Raw genomic sequence first — 20,689 nt, 5'->3', positions numbered from 1 at the left:
TTCCTTTTTTAGAAATGACATTTTGGCGGAAAATTACTATTTTTTGGCAAAAACTCTGCTTTTATTTATACATATATGTATATGTATAGATTTTCACATTTTTTTTTCAAATTTTTAATTTTTTGATGGATTGTTTATTTAATAATTTTTATTTCAATATCATGTAAAATTTTGAATTCTAGAATTGATTTTGTGATTTTTAATTTATGATTTATACAAATTAATGTAATATTTAATAATAATGAAAGATGATATAAAAATATGTCGCTTAATTATTAATAATTTAATAATCTCGTAACAATCATGATTTTTTAAATTATGTTTAGCATTTTAAATTAATATGTAAGCTATGATATTTTATACAAAATTATATCCACAAAATACTAAATAATATTCTTTTTAAATTGATATTTTAAAAAATTTACAAACATGAATACAAAATCACATATATATACATTAAAAATTAAATTATCTAACTTTTAAATAAGCAAATTTATTTATTAATATAAATATTAAAAAACTAATTCAAACTAAATATGTCATGTATGTTAATTAATTATTGATTCAAAAAATTAATAAAAAAAAATATGTTACAACTGTAAAAGTTTTTTTTTACAAAAATGTTTATAAATTTGCCAAATTATGTAAAAATCAATAAAAATATATATAAATCTATCATTTAAAATAATCAGTAAAAATCATAAATGAAAAATTGAATATCTCGATTAAGTTTATCTATAAAATGTTTTTGAAAGCGTGGAGATCAAATGTCAAGCTGGAGAGAACAGCGACAGGATAGCCAACAAAATAATAATAATATAAATCAAATTATTTTTCGAAAGCGAGCCTTGGTAGTAGATGTAAATACCCCGAAGAATTAGTTTTCCAAAACTTTAATTGGATCATATTTATTTTCCGAAAATCAGCCATCCTCTCCAAACTACCAATGATGCGATACATATTACTTACAAAAATTTACAACAAAAGTACAGTAACAATTGAATAAGATAGTATCACTCTCTTGCACGAGCAAATTCACATAAGAGGGAGCATGAGTGGGCCATGTTAACCACAATCCTAAAACAGACTTGGCACATAAATTTGAACAAAATTAATAAGGCAATGGAAATCCAATAAAAACAGGGGAGCCCTAAAATTCAACCTCCAAATTCCAATATATATTTAGTATTTACAGTTTACAGGTAATTAAAGAAACTAGAATTAACGTATCCAAGACTCAAGCTGCAGCAGCAATGCCAGGATGTTCCCTACTCTCGCCGAGCAAATTGGAAACGATCATATCCACATCCTTCAAACCCACACCGATGAACAACGGATTATTGCCAACTTCACCGCTCTGAACCCTTACATTGGGGCCATCCTTGCATTTACCCATGCATTTGCACCCCGAAACTGCGCCTTCAATCCCCACGACTTTTTTGAATTCATCAAGAACGGCCTCTGCTCCCGATTTCTTGCACTTTCCACCCATGCATACCTCGAGTTTACTCGAACACTCGGTCTCCAAGGTGGCTTTCAGCGAGTTTTCGAGTGATGTAATCTCCGTTGGAAGTGTAGCCTCGCTTGCAGCAAATGTAGATGGTGAAATCGGTGAATAATTCTGAAGAACTGGTGGCAGGGCTTCCTCCTCTTGCTTCGGCTGTGCGAGTTTAAGGCCTTTCATGTCTATTACCTCGCCACATTCACTGTCACTTGATGATTCTGAAGAACTGGATGACATTTCGACGAGATTAAGGCTGTTACGCATCTGCTTCTTATGTTCTTGTCTCCTTTTCTTCTCAAGTTGCTTCTCCGCCCTGAGCTTCTCAAGTTGTTCCAGTAATAGATCAGCTGTTTCCTGAACATATATATTTTTTTTTAACATGATCATTAATACACCATTGGAAAAACGTTATTTAAGGTGAACTCAACCAAATAATACATAATCTAGGAGGTTTACAAAATCATACCGAGATGGTAGTGCCTTTGACCTGATGAAGCAAATCTTGATCAAGATTAGAATCCAATCCAAAACCCATCTGAGAGAAAGCGTATAAATCCCTGGAAAGACCCTTTAGCAACTTCATCTGCTTCTTCATCTTCATCTTCATCGGGCCCTTGTCCTCCTTCGCCACCTTTTCACATCTAATAGCCCCCATGGATGAAACCTGGCAACTAGATTTGCCGCTGCGGTTGTGATAATATTGCACAGAACCATGATCATAAAATCCAGGAAATACTCCTCTTCCACCAAGGTACTTCGATTCTCTACAAGAATCCGAAGAATAAAAACAGGGGGGTTGCCTGAAAATCAACCGTGAAGCCTCCATCGATATTCGCTTTCTTGCTCTGTGAATTGTTATGTGCTGTATTGATCAATAGACGGGAACTTCCTCTGAAGGGTAAGGCTGAAACTACGTACGAAGAAGAATGATAATCTCAGCTATCCCTCGGGAAGAACCCTTTGAAACACAGAATCTATGTGAATTCTCTTGATTATATCGGATTGTTTTGTCGATTGATTGTGGCCAAGGAGAAGGATTATCCGCCATTTTTATAATATATTAGGAGTCATCTTGCTTGAAGCAATCATCCTGCTCGTACACGTGTCAGATCATCGTTAAAATATCCTACGTGGCAGAGGTGTGTGCAGAGCGCCAAGCGGTTACGCCTTTCCACGCGCTCTTTAATCTCCTACACGCGTTTTGGGAGGATCCGAGCCGCTGGATTCATTTGACGTCAGGATTATGATCCACGTGAAATTATAGATCTTTTTTTGAGAAATTTTTTATTACGTGGATAGTAATATATATTCTTAATATTTTACTATTGATTTTTAGGCTCAGATTGTATATTAAAATTTTAAAATAATATGAACTTTTATTCATTATTGATACCTGTGAAATCTTGAGTTATGGATGATCCGGAATATTATATGGATAGCCCAAATCATGGTTAATTTGTAGGATGAATTATTCAGAAATCGGGCAGCTGGATGTCCGAGACATCTTCTCCCCGGGCTACCAGAAGCTCGTGTTTTCATACAAGCTCCCGGATGATTTCTACCTGGGCTATCTCGAAAATAGCACACTCAAGTGCATCAGTATGAGCTACTTTATGCTTGACAATCATTACTGTCAGAACCACATGGGTTGACACGTCAGAACAAGTTGTCAGAAGTAGGGTGGGCAGCCATCTTACCCTAAGTAGTAAGTGAGCACTAAAAACAAGGTAATCTTGACGATAGTTAGAGAGGACAAGTGTGTGAGATTTAACACAATTGCTATATTTTTTCTTTGGTGAGCTTTGAGCCTATGAGCAATCATGATATCATGCTCCATTTTCTTTGACTGTGTGTTGTCATTGCATTGTTAATTTTTCTAGAATTTGCATTGTTATACATGTCTTTGTCTATACTTTGTAGTGAATTAGGTGCATAGACAACATGATAAGGGCATTAGGTACAAACCATTTTCTTTCGCATCATCTGAGCCGCTCTTTAAGCCTACTCTGATTCATAGACCCTTAGTGAACCAAGTTTGAGACTCAGCCTTTTTCTTTGAATGAAAATAACCACACTACAAGCAGTGATAAATCTTTTTTGTTGGTTAACCTCCTGTTTTGAACCCTGAATAGCATCACTCAATCCAAAATAGTGTGAATTGTCGGAATTTAGTGAATCTCGAATCCTTATAGTAACCGTCTAAAAAAACAAAAAAAAAATAGAAAGAAGAGAAATAGACGAAGTGAAAAAGAAAAGAAGAGCAAACAAATAGAAAAAAAATGAGGGCTCTTGATGTTATAATGAGTTTGAAGATGTTATTATTTGGATGCAATTGTTTTTGTGAAAAGTGCATACGATTTCTCCAATTTTATAGCTCATTGTTCCCTTTTATCTTACCTTACCCCTAGCCACGTTACAACCCATTTATAGCCCTTTTTGTTTGTGTATTTTAATTCATTCATTTAGTGGAAAGATGTGATATATTTGCAAGCCTAAGATAAAAATTTTCAGTGCATTTGATACGAGAGTTTGTTGACATATGTATCCTAGACACTAATGAGCGGAATGAGCGGATCTTGTGAGGAGTTGTTAAATCCCATGCATTTTTCTCGCGGTGATAAAATTAAACATTAGACTATTCCTTAAATCAGACTAAGAAAATTAGCCAAGTATAGTTTGATTTATAATCTCCATGAAAATTAAAAATCAATAGAAAAGAAAGAGTGCAAGCTAATTAAGAGATGAAAAAAATTCGAGCGCCTTCTTGCTGCATACGTGTGATGAGAGTGGAATTTTGTTGGAGAAATCTTTTTCAAGGCTGCACCCCTTTTTCACGTGAGAATGATGGAGAGATAATTTTCTTCTTGCAGCCTCTTGTTTATTCTGTGTGTGGATGGAAAATTGGTTAGGTCTAAAAAATTAAGCTAAAAACCCACTAACTCTAAATTAACCCTAATTAATTCCTAAAATATAAAATAATAGATAATATACTAGATTTTACTCCTTGCAATTTTTTTGGCAAGTGAAACATCATCGTAAGGCGTGGCCACGCCTTGTTCCAGGACTTCTTCTGGTTTGACCATTCTCTTTCAAACTCTATCTTGAAAACTCCCATTCACGAGCTCATTTCTTTGATTGCATATTACGTTGGAAGCCATATCTCTTGCTCATTTTCCTTAAACACAACTCTTATTAGATTCGGTGGATTGTCTCGATCCGCTAATCCAATTCACCCAGATCGCATCAACTATCTAAATTTTTGTTTGAATTTTTATTTTATCACTTTTTTTTTTCTCGTGATAATACATTATTAATATATTGCTTATTATATTATATGTGTAAATAATTTTAAATATAAAAAATCTGATATTGTATATTATAATTTTTATCACATTGAGCCTGATGTTTTTCGTTCAAACACATTATTGGAAATAATGACATGTTGTATTGTGTTTAGTTGATTTGAATATGATAAAAAATAATGTTGTTATTGTTGAAATATTGAGTGAAACATGAAATGATATTTGATAAGTAACAAACTTAATTTGAAGTAAGATAATAAATTATTATTATGTATCAAATCTGGCCAGCGTTGTGAATTGTGATGGAATTATAAACTTGATTTGTTTAATAAAGAAGTTACAAATCATTGTCAATAAATATTCCGATCTGATTTCCTCACTCCTCAGGCAATGTGATGTCTTTATTTATGTTAATTCCGTTTTTTTTTTTTTGAAATATTTATCCATTTTTGGCAATATAATATTTTTATTTATGTTAATTTTTTTTAGATTTTCATAATGAGATTTTATAGTACGAATAAAAAAGTTAATCTACGTAAAAATTCTTAAATAAATACTTTAGAGTGTATTTGGTTGAGTGGATTAAATAAGGATATATTAATAGTCAAACACTTATCCATTGTTTGGTTAAAATTTTAGGGTTAAGATCCAATTTTGTTGATAACTATTTGATTATTAATCTAACAAATCAAATGAGATACATTATCAAAATTCAATAAATTATATTTTTTTCCTCTTATTTCTTAAAGTGTTAAAGTTATTTATTAAATAAAAACTTTAATTTATTTGTTATATTTTAATAAAATAATAAAAACTAAATTTTAATGTTGGTTATGCTTATCAATAATAATTTTATTTTTATTATATTTAATTTTATGATATTTACACTTATTAATTAAAAGATTATTAATATCTTTATTATTAACATTATTATTATTATTATCTAATATTATGTATTGCTTTCAGATGTGTACAATAAATAAGTTAACTTATCAAAGGCATAATAATAAATTTATTAATATTTAAAAGCTAAATACATATTTAAAATGTTGAACCAAACAATATTAATAGTATCACATGATGTTATCTATAACATAATCAATTATTTATATATCTCATCACTTATACCAAACATACCCTAAAGACTCTGATTTGATACTAGCTAATTTGGTACGAAGATGTAACCATTTTCTAAATCACCAATTTTTGTTATCTAGCGTACAAATTAATTTTTAGAAATAATACTATATTTATCCCACAACAAATTACATCCTAATTTTTTTAATCATATCACATCGTAATTTTTAAAATAATAGCAATTATCCACGCAATGATTTCAAATAGTTTTCAACATAATTATTCTTAAAAAACAAATCGCGTATCAACGCCAAAAAAGGTTTTTGGTTCGACTTAAAAAACTCAACCTCTGACAAACATTTAAAATCTATGCATTTAGAATCCTCCCACAAATTCAATCAGATAGTTAAACCTTCGTTTTTGTTTTAATCATAATGTAGAACAATACCTTCAAATAAATGAATAAAAACTCCCTCGTTTTCACTAATAAAAGAATATACAAGTCAAGACAAGTAATGTGCAGAGCAACTTAAAGTGAAGATGAGATTTAACTTTAAAACAAGAGTTGGCCTAACGATCTCATCTTTCTTACATAGCCTGTCAAAGTATCAAAAGTAATGTATTAGAACAGTTTACACCTTCTTTTTCACCTTCCGCTGGGCTTTCAAATCCACCACGACTACAGAGATGTTGTCTATGCTTCCCCTTTGGAAAGCAACCTGTGAAAGATAGTTGGCTGCATCTTGTGCCGCAGGATCGGCGTCCTTGCCTCTATCTTTGGAAATGGTACTGCCGTTTCTTTTGTGCCAGAGTAGTATTCGCCTTCTAGCCAAATCACAAGCCTCCTCGTTTGTCATCACGTCCCAAAGACCGTCACTAGCTAGAATAAGGCACTCGTCCTCTTTCGCTCGAGGATGGAACGTTATATCTGGATCTGCTATAATGTAAGGACTCAAATATCTATCGCCTACATGGAAAAGGAATGTTTGGAGGTGTTAATAGGGTTTAACTTTGTCTGCAAACTGAACATGAACATGTTTATATGTAGTATACGTGCTAGAAAATTCCTTGTACACTTGGCATCTCAAAAGTTCTATATCCAAACCATATGGCATCATCATTGCTACAGAACCCTTAAAAATCTTCTCAGCCGAAAATAGCCGAAACTCATGCTACCATAAAGTTCATGCCATTCTCATTTGTCAATTTTATTATACTAGCATAAAGCACGTACGATGCACGTAAATACCAATTTTTTGATTTTATAAAAAAACAATTTGAATCATTTTATTATTAACTTGAATTTAGACGAATAAATTAATTAAGAACTTATATAATTTACTTTCAAATTTTTTGTCAAATCAAAATTAAAGTTGTTAATTTTATGTTATGAAATAAATTATAAGTAGCACAATATATCGAACCAAATGAACTGAAACAAATTTTTAAAAAATATATATCCAAACATCACCTATAAGACATAGTAAAATAAAAATTAATTAAATTATGGACTTTATCAATGTAGAATCATAAGTTACATAAATTAAGCACACTAACGATAAATATTCATCAAAATTCAAAAAAATATCAAAACTAATGAGATAATAATATTGATAGTAAAATATAACTCATTTAAATAAGATTATATGGTAAATATCAAATAAAATCTGATAAACTCATAAAATAATTATTAAATATAAAATTTAAACTACCGGTATGATTTTCACTTAAAAAATATAAATATAACCAAATACATAACTTGCATAAAAAGGTTATTTTTTGTATTTGTTGAATTGGTTAGTTTGATTTAAAAATAAATAAATAAATAAAGATGTTAATATATCATATGTAAAAGCTCTAATACTTTGATAGATGTTAATCAATGATCATTATAATTTATATTTATTATAAGGATTATGTCATATATTATTTTTTATATTAGAAAATAATATTTCATTATGATATAACTCAATTTTATTTCTCTCACGCTCGTTTACAATTAAAAAAGTTTTCTATTATCCACGTATTTATATGTATATAGAATGCAATAATTTTTTTTAAATGAAATATGACATAATTAAATATTATAATGAAAAATAAAGGAATAAAGTCAAAAGCATAAAACTATAACCATAAAATGTGGTTAATTAGTATTTAATTATTAATTAATAAACTAAGTGTGAAATTACCACATATGTTAATTGATAATGGAAATAAGTAAACACATCCACACATTTATATGTATATGAAATGAAATAATTTTTTTTAAATAATGAGATATGACATAATTAAATATTATAATGGAAAAAAAGATATGTGAAAAATTTAAAAGCACAAAATTATAACCATAAAATGTGTTTAATTAGTCTTAATTATTATTTAATAGACTAAGCGTGAAATTACTAAATATGTTAATTGATAATTGAAATAAGTAAAAATGTGAAGGGTAATTACGTCCATTCACAATTGGAAAACATTTCAAGAATCCATACTTTTATAGGTATATAGATGTATCGAAGACCGAGAAACAGCCGTGAGGATATCAACTCAGCTCGAATTTCGAGCATGGGTAGACAGAGTTACTTCTTCACTATGTATAGAAAGAACATACCAATGGATCTTGACACCGCGAGGACACCCGAAACTCGATATCCATTCCAGTTAATAACCTTGCCTCCCAAAGCTTCTATCCTTTCGTACTCATCTTCTCTGTGAGGCTGAAAACAGTAAAAAAGGGTTAAATCTTGCAACAACAGATAAAATCATCAGCACAATATATATGATTTGGACAAACTCGAGCCTAACCTTATGGTCTGTAGATAAGGGCACGGCTACTTTCCCACGACACAGGACTGCCCTCGAATCACCGCAATTCGCAACAATGATTTGGGTCGAAGAGACTATCGCCACCACAGCCGTAGATCCAACTGAGTCCGGCGCAATGGGTGGAACCACTAACGAGTTAGAGGTTATATCTCCTTCGATTTCGGGAGAACCGCCAACTTCATCGTCTATTTTTTGAAAACAATCAAGAAAAATCTTCATCCATTGCTCCTTCCAGCTATATCCAACATAATTATATTTAAAATTTTGTTTGGATTTATCGATCTCCTCGGTTAAGGCTATATGAAGACGCTCTTTGCAATAGTTTGCAACCTATGCACCCAAAATTGACTATGTTAAATTTATTGATGGAAACATACTACGTGGCAAAATCAAATGGCAATAAAATAGCAAGAGTAACGAATGTTACCTGCGAACCTCCATGTCCGTCATAAACTCCAAATAGGTGGACGGTTGAATCTTGATCTGATGAACATAACTGAGGGTTATCACTCAGCATTTGGGAAGGTAATCTCAAGAATCTTGGTAAAGCCACCGCAGAATCTTCCATCTCAGACCTCCTTCCTTGAATCGACACCAATCCCCAAAGCGGTGGAAAATTAAGCTTATTTATCTTTGTTTCTTTGGAAACCTCGAAAAGGGATTCCGAAATTCTTTTACTCAAGTCAAGCATAACCATCGACTCACCGTTCTTTCCTACCAAAACAAGATCTTCTACTGCAAATGACTCCACCAACGATTCCCCAGAATCGGATGAATTGATACTATAAGAACCATTGCAATCCTTATTCAAGAAACTAAGTGCTATCGGCCCTAAATCAACCTCCAACACTTTGCACTCATCAACACATGGCGTGATAGTCCCATTTGATTCGTATCCACAATCTATAATCCCCGGAATCGAGTCAATGTCGAATGGTATAAACCCACCTTTCCTGAGTTCTTGATTAATAGGGTCACTAAGTACGACACTACCCTGATCTTCCCTGTTAATTGCAGAAAGATCGGCTACGCCAATACTCGGTTCATCGAAATTCGACTCATTCTTGGTGACAACTCCATCTAGTGGAACACTAGAAGTAAAGCTTATGTTTTCAATGGACAGGGGTAGTTTAGCCATAGATGGTTCCAACAACAAGCTTCTTGAGGACTTGGATATGAGCTCAATCCCAGTAATATCAACACAAGTCGTGAGCACTGAGTCCTCATTAATTAGATTTCCCAGCTTAAAGGAGACTGAAATTACAGGAGTTATTTCATCCATTAATCACCAGATAATTCTTAACAAATTACTCCACCAAGAATTTCTACCGAGACACACGGTTCGAATTCGATACCAAATTCAGAAAGAAAAATCACGCAAGGATTCCAAGAAAATCAGAACGAGAGATCAACTAAAGCAAAGAGAATCGATTAAGTAAAGAAAGTACAAAAAAGCAATCGATTCGAAGGGGGGAAGAAACAGGGAAAACAAATTCAGGAAAATTCCCACACAAAATGTTGAGCATCTTCTCGAGGAAGAGAACAGGAAAAAAAAAGGGTAATCAGAACAGAACTTACAAGCTATAAAAAAGGCTCCATTAATACGAGGAGGTGCCCTTCAACAGAATATTAATACCATTCTTGAAAGCTCCAAATTTAAGTAAAATAATGAAAAATATCAGGAAAAGGAAACCCCACTCAAAATGTTGATTAAAAATAGCCACTTTTGTAGCCCTTCGCCTCCAAGTGTTGAAAAATCCAGTCTTTAATCCCCACACGTCACCAAGTCAAGATTATTAGATAAATAATGATACGGATTCGGGACACCTATCACCTTTCCAAGAAAAAAAGAAGAAGAAAGAAATACATTTAACTCACAGCCACCCCCCAAAAAACAAAAAAATAGAAAATAAAAAATACTGCAACCTCATTTACAAAGCACGAAAAAAATAAGAATAAAGATTAAAATAACCCAAAAAGGGAAAATTACTCAATCGTAGAAGGAAGAAAGAGGTGGGGTGGGCCGCTTACCGTTTCAGAATAGAAGACACATTTTAATTTGAATTGAAGACCTACAAAAAGATGGATTCTTTGTGTATTTTGTTTTCAGAGTTTGAAAGGAACTGAAACAATTATGTGTCAAGCGCAGGGGGTTTCCGTGTCGAATCCCGCGGTCCAGGTGGGCCCCATATGTTGACATTTGTACAACCAGGTGTCACCAATATATTATGTCGGGAGTCCGAACTGATTGATGCTCTCTCTTCCTTCTCGCGTTTAGTTTATTTTATGCATATTTCTGCATATTAAAAATGTTGTTTTTTTTTTTAAAATAATATGTGGATTGATATTTTATACTAATCAAAGTTAGGTTTTTCCTAAATAGACAGACACGCCAATACTTGTGTGTCAAGATTGAATTTTCATAAGTTCAGACTACTTTAAAAAAATATAAATCTCTTACCAAAATCATATTGGATTTTCACTCTTATGTTTATAATGCGAGATACGTAATTTACGCTGTCATGGAAAATATTGATTGTAGTAATATTTTTAGAAATAATATATATTTAATTTAATAAAAAGAAATGTCTGGAAAATATTATGTTGTACAGATGTATGAGTATCGCAGAATCAAGGTAGGTAACTAAGTATTATATTAAAAGTGTTAGGATGAATGTTAGTTAAGTGGTTAAAACCAATGAACCCTACCTCTGTTTTTTTTTAAGGTTTGGAACAAGTGAGTGTTTGCAACTTTATTTAATAATCATTTGAAATAAATCAGTTTTATATATTTTTTAATCTCAGATTTTGTTTTAATTTAATCAAAATCTCAAATATAGTCTCGTGGTGACTTTGATTTTTTTTTAAATGATTACATTTTTTTTGATTATGCACCTCATAGTTTTTTATGATTTATTATGCAAAAATAAACCTATTATATTTAAATAATAAGAAAATAAATAGTAAAATTTATATTACAATACAATGTTAATTACAGAAAATGTGCAAAGTTGATGTAGGAAGAAAATTATGTTCTTGATCGGAATTCAAATGGCTTTCTGGTACGACGAATCGGTAAAATAGGGTTTTTAGATAAAAATTGATTTTGTAGATTTCATGAATACAAAATTTCATAAATGAATTTTTGATATAGTTGATGCCTACACTGAATTAGCACATAGACAAAGCATAAATTTTGAAATATTGCCTTTTATATCTTGTCTAAAAAATATTGTAATTCAATTTATATTTCCCTTTAAAAAACCAAAATACGTGTCTGGTCATAAATAAAAGATTTTACATTTAAAATAATATTATAATTTCTCAATTAACCCTTGTACTCTTGACATATTTAGAAATCAACCCCCTAAAACTCCATGAGTGGTGCTCTTCCACTGGGAATCCTCAGCCGTGGTATTCTGGGGGGAACTTTAATCATTTACTAATTTATTTGGTTATTCGTACAATTGGAGTACGTGTACTGATGTGGCCAACCCTGAGATGAAGTGTGTGCGCATCGTTGAATGGCGGTTTCCGGTCCATCAGTTGCAGCTTCTCCTTATTTTTGTTTGTCATGTTTCAATGGATGTCTTGTGAATTGTTCCTTTGTAGGTGGATGCTGTAAATACGTAAGCCCTCGCTTCGGAAAGTCCGTCTAACAGAAAGATTTGTCTGTGAGACCAACCATCGCCGTCGTCCTTGGCAGTTTCTGATCATAAGAAATGAAACATCTTTTGGAAGCCGAATTACTTCCAGTCGAGGCAGTTGACGACAAGATTGGTATTGCTTCCTTTCTTTTTTTGCCTTGTAAATTTTTGAATTTGTATTGGAGGTTCCACATTTACAGCTTGCATTTCTCTTGTCTGGCCATGTTCAAGCTTCTGAATGATTTATATTATTTATTTTAGTTTATTTTCTTTACTTTTCTTTTTTCAAAAAAAATGATTCCTCCGATTCAAATGCAATCTAGGGCATTTAATCCAAATGACTTATAAACGCTATGGCTGTGTTTGTGTTTTTTAGGTCGAATCACCAATGGACGTCCAACTTTCGGTTCTATTAAGTGTTTTTGTTAAGAATATAATTTGGACCTAACTCAACCCCAAAAGCTAGCTTAAGGAGGAGGTTTGTCCAAACCCATATATACAACTCCCATGTTATTTATCCAATCGATGTGGGACAATTAACACACCCCTCTCACGCCCAGGAATGAACATCTGGAGCGTGGAGTTTACAAATGACCCAATTATGGGTAGAACGGGTGGCCTAATTATATAGGCAGTCCAACACATAACGGTGGAACCCGAACTCTGATAACATGTTAAGAATGGAACTTGGACCTAACTCAACCCCAAAAGTTAGCTCAAGAGGGAAGGATTGTCCAAGCCCATATATACAATTCTCAGGTTATTTATCCAACCGACGTGAGACAATTAACAATTTTCCATATGCTTATCAGGTATTTGCCTCTTCAGTGCGTATATCCATACTTAACTTCCTAGAATAATTCTTTAGGTGGAATTGGGGGATTTCTTCAACATTTTGGCACATATATTGTGGCAGAAAGAAATGGGGTCTCGGTTGGGATCCTCGTCAACTTTTACTCATAAATTTTTCCTTTTATTTTGATTTATACACACTATACATTCACAAAACATAATTTTACCCCTATTTGGAAACTTTTGGTTTCACCACTGCATGTAGGTAAATAAGAAAAGATAAGGCCTTTAGTTTCACGGTTAATATTTGATAGAGGTTGCAAATGTGCAGATTATGGAGTTGTTGGTGTTCACCATGTTGGGATCTTGTGTGAGAACCTTGAAAGATCGCTTCATTTTTACCAAAACATGCTTGGTAATGTGGATGATGCATTCTTGATCCTTTTTCAAGAGGAAATGTCCGAGATTTCAGCTCTAGCATAACCACACAGGTCTTGAAATTAATGAAGCATGCCCACACGACAAAAACTGCCCTATGAAATACTTTTAAGAAACCTTGCGAGTTGCGTACAACGAGGAAAATCTATGGTGTAGAATAGTTTGTGCTTTATTAGAATAATGCACTTATTATATGCGTAGCATGAGGTCCGGTCTCAAGCAGTTGGTGACGTTACGCTCTTGTCCATTCTTGAATTGTAACGTACCGTACTTTTACTACTTCAAAATTTGCGGAAAAATTAAAAATTTTCTTAAACATTAAATTTCATACGATCGTCACTTGTCATTTAACTTAATAATATTAAAATCAACATTCCCAACTAATATTTTCCAACAAAGTACTTATTTCAAATCATCTCACATCCAACATAAAAACATAATATTTTAAAGTTTTCATAAAACATAAACATAGTGGTCCTCGGGTTTAGCCTTCCACTCAGTCCAAGCCTGCCCCTTGGTCGCCACCTCCTGTCTCCTCCTCAACGTACTCACCTGCATCGTTCAAGTCTAGTGAGTCTAAAGACTCAACACGTATAAACTGGGAATAACGAGTATTACATAATAAAACCACATACAACTTCAAAATATAACATATATACTTGAAACTTAAACTTTCATAATAACTTTGAACTCTCATAAACTTCTTTGAACTTGAACATACATACTTTGAAACTTGAACTTGCATAATAACTTGAACTTTCATAAACTTGAGCTTTGCATAAACTTTGAACATACATGCATACATAATATGACGTGCCATCACATAAACTTTTCTTTAAACATGCTTTCATACTTCAACATACTTAACTTCATCATTTTGCGTAGAGGATGTTTCAAAGCAAGTGACCTATAACATAATAAATGCCTGATCAGACAAACCACAGTACTGGGCTGACAGGGACATATCCACTGCCACATACATGAGATCCATGTTCATAATTTAACAGGCCAGTTGATCCACGTTCATAATTTAACGCTTCACAACCACGATCTAACCCGTTCATAATTTAACGGGCGGATTGGTCCCCGTTCATAATTTAACGCTTTCCAATCTTAACTTCAAACCCGTTCATAATTTAACGGGGTGGAGAGGTCCTCGGCCACGTTCACCGACTTTCAAACCCATTCACTTTTGGTCACAAGACATTAGCATACCTCAAAAACTTCAAATATTTTCTTTGCACGTCATACATACTTACTTTGCATTGAGGGATTCGTTGGATGTCAATCGGGTCGTTGCTGCAACATACTAATATGAATACATAAACTTAACTTGTACAACTTAAACGTAAATGTCATGCTTAATCCCAAGCTAAATAAATTCTTAGAACATTCTATAATTTCCCATGACATAACCCTGTAAAACATCATATTAAACCATGGTATAAAATCTCAAATCAAACCTTAAATAATAAAAGAATATACCTAAAATATGAAGGTACACGGACCCCGTCCCTAGGTCCGTATCATGGTCCGTGTCCGTGCGCTTAAAAATTGTTGTGATGAAATAAGAAGGCACGGACACCGTGCCTACCTCCGTGTACGGGTCCGTGTCCGCTCTGTTCGACGAATTATTTTATGAAAATTTTGCGACATGTCTATTCTCCCAATTAACACATAAGGCATCAAGATTCATCACTATGAGACCATTCTAGGACACCATAACAATGAACTAAACTTTTATAATCACCCTACAATTCATACGACCCAAAATATTGTCATTTATACTAAAGTTTATTTCTTACGACATCTTAATAATTCAAGCTCTTAACGACATGAATCAAAACCTCAAAAATACTCTAAACATCATTACTAACTTTCTTATATGCAGCAACGATCACCCGTCGATTCCCAACAAAGTCTGCAACATAAAAACTTCAAGAACATATTAAAATTCATAACTTTCTTGAAACACGATTTGAGCAGTCATACTAAAAACTCCATAACTCACTCGTTTTTAATCCAAATAACTCGAATTTTATATCAAATCGAACGTATCAAAAAGATCTACGTTTTTGTAATTAAAAGTTTTCTCAAAATATGTACCGAAAAATCGCAGTTTTCGAAAGAACAGCGAAACATGAGTTTTCGGATCTAAAAATAGCAGTCATACTAAAAACACCATAACTCACTCGTTTTTAATCCAAATAACTCGAATTTTATATCAAATCGAAGGCATCGAAAAGTTCTACGATTTTCACGTTGAAAGTTTTCTCAAAATCAATACCAAAAAATCGCAATATTTTACAGAACAGCAAAAACGTGAATTTGGTGATCCAAATTTGTTTCAAACTTGATCTAGACGTGATTGCTCAAACTTCTACGCATCACACATATAATTTTTGCATAAATAACAACACAACGCATAATATGACAAGATCGATGCATCAAGAACAGAATATACGTGCCTTTTGATATTTAAAAATACCGAAACGACGATACCGAAGCGGAGATGATACGGGAGACGATTCGGGACGAACTTAGCTCAATTTCTTCAAAGAAAACTTACTAAATATATGCTGGAAATTTTTAGAGGAGATGTGCTCGTTGAATGAAAAAAAAAAGGAAGAAAATGAAATAAATAAATTGAGAGAGGAGTGTTTTAAAAACACAACCTTCTCTTTAGTCAAAAAGTTTAATAGCATGTTTTGTTTTGTGTTTTGTGTTGTGTGTGTGTACGTGTATATGTGTGTGTAAATGTGTGAGTGTGTGTGTGAGTCAAAGTGTGTGTGCTTGTGTGTTGATATATATATGTGTATATATATATATACCTACATATATATAAACAATTGTAACATATGTATTTAATATACTAAAAAATCTATTTAAAAACATTTAACATACTAATTTAAAATAAATCTCATATTAACCCCATTATAAATTTTAAATTTAAATAAGATGCACAAATACTACAACTTTAAAATTTTAAAATCAATTAATCATTTAAATAATTAAGCTCTTAAATTACTAAAATTAATTAAATTATTTAAAATACTCCATCCTTATCTTAAATAAAATACTGCATTAAAATTTACTAAAAAAAAATCGTCCCTATCTCCTTTCCTCGATCTCGCCTCGAATAATCGCCTGAAACATAAAACTCTAGAAAACATTTTAACATACATTAAATAAACATAAATAATTAAAATAATAAATTTCATAAATTAAATATATGCATGGATTTTACGTATACTATTTTGGGCTTTACATGAACGGCAGAAAGTACAACATGATTTGGGGTGAGCATCTTGTGTTGTAATATTTGTTTTGAGGATGATAACCCCAAAAGCATACAGATCGGATTTCGCTCGAACTGTTCCAGTTCTTACATATTCTGGATCTACGTAGTAAAAGGTAACTACAACAACTGTGTCCTAGTATTCCGCGACATTGTCTGGTACTGCAGCATAAATGATCTTTGCCAGGCCAACATCTTCTATCTTGCCCACGAAATATTTATCTAACAAAATATTTCCAGGTTTATGTCCCGGTGAACTATAGGCTCCGGCTTTGATGAGTGCAGAAATGCAAGCCCACAAGCTAATTCAAAGACCGAAATCTTGAAAACAATGAAAGAGGTCTGCCTTTTCTGCGAAAGATATGGTCTACCAGGCCCCATTCTTCATATACTCGTAAAAAAGACAGCGACTTTCTGGACAAGCTCCAAGTAATAAGACAATTTGGGGATGACGCAATTGGCTAAGAACTTCAACCTACACGTAGTTTGTTTACAGACTCATGGTTCGCCGAAACGGGAACGGAACAGCCGGAACGGGCGTTCCGGAACGTCAGCAACCTTGACAAGGTTCCGGGGTGTGTAGGTTGATGGTTTGTATCGGCGTTTCATATACCGAAAACGTGGATATAACGGTGGAAAACGGGGATATAACGGCAGAACAGAACCGGAACGTAATTCGCGACGGTTTTGTTTTGAACTGTCGCTACTAGCGACGATTTTATGTATGTAGCGACGGTTTTTATTCAACCGTCACCGATTTAACATCGGCGACGGGTTTAATAAAACCGTCGCTAAATAGACGGGTTTAATAAAACCGTCGCTATATTTAGCGACAGTTTGAATAAAACCGTCGCCAAATTAAAATCGGCAACGGTTAAATAAAAACCGTCGCTAAATTTAGCGACGATTTTTCATAAAAACGTCGCAAATTCGAATCAGCGACAGATTTAATATACATAAAACCGTCGCTACCATCGTCGTGACGATACATTATTAAATTCTCCCTCATTACACCATATACATTCAGTTTCAAATCCACTATTCAATGCATATCCACTAGGACAATTTAACACTGGTTTATATCAGCAACCATATGGTGGAGATCAATTTTCTCAACTGAATCCCGAAAAAGAATACACTAATGATTTTGTTCCTCCACGTCATTCCTCATGGTATTAGTCTCGATGATATAACATTTTCAGGTACCTTTCTATATAAATGTTTGTTTTCATCAACTTATATTTCATTTCTCATTGTTATTATATTATCATATGATATGAGTAATTTAATAAGCTGAACATTAATTTCACTAGGAATATTGGAAAGCAAAGCACATCGATTGATGTGAGATGGTGAATCTTGAGTCTTCTTCCCGCTGCATCCATCAATGAAAGACTAATAAAGAAGAGACCGCAAGTCAACTATTTCTATTGAGAAATTTTCATTACAAAGTGTGAAAAAACTAAATTAATTATAAAATATTTCTATTTTAATTGATGTTAAATAATTTGTAACATCACTTTATATAAGATTTGATGCTTATTATTAGTCCATCACTCTAAATTGATTCAAATTTGTGCGAACTTATATATATCCAATCGAAAATATTTTAAAGTTTTAATTAATTAAATACAAATAATTTTTAATAGTATATTTAATTTTTGATATGGTTGGAAATATTTTAAATATAATGACGATATAAATTGTGTTCAATAAATTGTTAATAAAACTTTAAAAATATTTAAATTTCTTATTTACATCAAATAATTTATTTAAATGATATTATTTTAATTTTTATATTTCTAAATATTTTCCAAAAATTTAAATTTTTATATATTTATAATATTTTTTTTAAATACATGTTCCGCGACCGTTTCGCGAAATTTCATTGTAACTGTAACGGTAGCATCCGTTCCGATCTCCGCGACCGCGACAGCGAACCATGTTTACAGTAGATGTTATTCAAAGATGTATCGTGTCAATATTTTTGCTGCGCCTCTCTTATAAATCCCTCCTTTCTGTCAGATGCATCAAGGCGAAAACTTTAATAGCAACTGAGATATGATAATTCCTGCCCTTGTAAATTTTCCCACATCCTCCTCCTCCAATGATCTTTTTCTCAGAGAAAAAAATCCGTGGTCATCTGTATTTCTTCCCTTTGGTTCCTTCTGTACCTTGGATCATTCGATAACAGCATTGACGATCTCCTGTTTCTCCAGTCACCCTTTATGAGCCTTCATTTTTGCAATCTGCTTTTCATAGGTCTCTTTTGCTAGCAATGCTTTTGCCATCTGAACTTCCTTCTCAGTTTCCAGATACTTCTCTCTCTTTGATGGCCATTATCCCAAGACTTTCTTCTTTCGACCCGCAGCATTTACTTTTTGTGCTTCGTCCACGCATGCAGAAAACATCATTGGACCTGAATATATAGTATCAGATGGTGCTCTATTGAAATATCTTCTACTACCCCATAATGCATTAAAAAGTTGGTTTTATATACAACAAGCATAAACCAAATCCTGCTCAAAATAACATAAAAAGGAGATGACATGGTTCATTCCGTATTGTCAAGCAACAGCAGCTAAAAATCGCGGAAAGATGAAATGTCACATTTTGGGTGCTACAAACTACTCACGTGCTCGCCTTGCTTTCAGCATAAATCAGATCTTCACAAGCTTGATTATACATGGCAACAGTTTCCTTCAATTCCGGGCGCAATTCGCTCTATTTCAGCCTGAATGTCGTCGCACTGAAAAACAGAGATAAGCGTTTTCCTCTAATGATAAACATGCTTCTGAGAAAATGATTTGGCATTTTGTAGAAGCAATACATATAATATGACCTCTTTTTCTCCCCCCTTTTCTGAGAAGAACCGTGGCAGAAAAATTGAGTTGCGTGTCGAGTAGGGCAAAATAAACAACACAATCCCCGTTAAAAAAATTGACGTGGTACGATCACACAAATACATATACTACTGTGAGCATGTGTGATTTCAATTTTTGAAACGTGTGGAGGTAAGGTAAAGTACAGGGAGAAGGAACCGAAGTAATGGTGGGCATAACATGAACCAGGAGTCAGCAGTCAGCATTTGTCATCAAATTCTGCACCGCCCACCGCACCGCTCGTTGGCTTCCCCTTCCATCCGCGCTCTTCACCGCCACCGCAACCGTAGCACAGCCGAGCTTCATTTCGATTCCTTCAGTCTCTCTGATTCATCGAATAATGTTATTCAAAAGAAAAGTAAACGCGAATCGTTCGAGTTGACTGGTGAATTAGTTTGCTTAGAAATGGACGGCTGGGATTCAATCTTGTACGGGCTTCGCGGTTCCTCCAACGACTGACTGTTCAGCTGCCCTTCGAGCCGGCTCACACTTGTTTGATCGTTAGTCAACCAATTGACTATGGATGATTACGTTAGTTTTATAGCTATAGAATAAAATAAAATGTACTCAAGTGTAATAATTTGTGTTAAAATATAATTTAATATTTATTATTAAATGAAATTTATTAAATTCACAATCACTCAAATATAATGAAGTCGAAGATGAAACTTGTAGGAAGATTATACCTAAATTCCTACAACTTTAAATTAATGCATTTTAAAACTTTGAATTATTTTCTATGATTACTGATGTTGCTGAAATCCGCGATGGTAGCTGGGAGGTCGGATCTTCGCTTGGGGAGCTCGGATCAGACCTTCGAAAGGTAGCTGAGAGGTCGGATCTTCACTTGGGGAGTTCGGATCGGACATTCGAAATCTGGAAACACAAACATGAGTGTTAGAAGGGGGCCGGAAGGTTGTTCC

General features: G+C 33.3%; 2 protein-coding genes and 2 long non-coding RNA genes across 5 annotated transcripts; 1 reads left to right on the top strand and 3 right to left on the bottom strand.

Moving 5' to 3' along the window:
- Positions 1-1,115: 1,115 nt before the first annotated feature.
- Positions 1,116-2,545, bottom strand: LOC142545643 (diacylglycerol O-acyltransferase 3-like). Its single transcript, XM_075652944.1, has 2 exons — positions 1,971-2,545; positions 1,116-1,858 (listed from the first exon to the last, which is right to left on the bottom strand). Exons 1-2 carry the CDS (start codon positions 2,328-2,330, stop codon positions 1,238-1,240), a joined length of 981 nt encoding a protein of 326 aa, XP_075509059.1. The 5' UTR covers positions 2,331-2,545; the 3' UTR covers positions 1,116-1,237.
- Positions 2,546-6,342: 3,797 nt separating this feature from the next.
- On the bottom strand, positions 6,343-10,711 carry LOC142545642 (protein phosphatase 2C 50-like). 2 transcript variants are annotated; one of them, XM_075652943.1, is made up of 5 exons: positions 10,288-10,709; positions 9,137-9,963; positions 8,689-9,039; positions 8,495-8,600; positions 6,343-6,850 (listed from the first exon to the last, which is right to left on the bottom strand). In XM_075652943.1, exons 2-5 carry the CDS (start codon positions 9,845-9,847, stop codon positions 6,516-6,518), a joined length of 1,503 nt encoding a protein of 500 aa, XP_075509058.1. In that variant the 5' UTR covers positions 9,848-9,963; positions 10,288-10,709; the 3' UTR covers positions 6,343-6,515. The 2 variants fall into 2 exon arrangements, with proteins under 2 accessions (XP_075509058.1, XP_075509057.1); XM_075652942.1 differs by having other exon boundaries at positions 9,137-10,711.
- Positions 10,712-12,052: 1,341 nt separating this feature from the next.
- Positions 12,053-13,756, top strand: LOC142544599 (uncharacterized). The gene is made up of 4 exons (XR_012820067.1): positions 12,053-12,489; positions 12,733-12,750; positions 13,212-13,289; positions 13,480-13,756. It is a non-coding gene; the product is annotated as an uncharacterized LOC142544599 (long non-coding RNA).
- Positions 13,757-18,694: 4,938 nt separating this feature from the next.
- Positions 18,695-20,095, bottom strand: LOC142544598 (uncharacterized). Its single transcript, XR_012820066.1, has 3 exons — positions 19,727-20,095; positions 19,520-19,633; positions 18,695-19,303 (listed from the first exon to the last, which is right to left on the bottom strand). It is a non-coding gene; the product is annotated as an uncharacterized LOC142544598 (long non-coding RNA).
- Between the last annotated feature and the right edge of the window lie 594 nt (positions 20,096-20,689).

Source organism: Primulina tabacum, chromosome 5 (genome assembly GCF_025594145.1).
Source record: "Primulina tabacum isolate GXHZ01 chromosome 5, ASM2559414v2, whole genome shotgun sequence".
NCBI lineage: Eukaryota > Viridiplantae > Streptophyta > Magnoliopsida > Lamiales > Gesneriaceae > Primulina > Primulina tabacum.
Note: the sequence above shows the minus strand (reverse complement) of the source record. Positions and strands in the feature narration are given on the sequence as shown.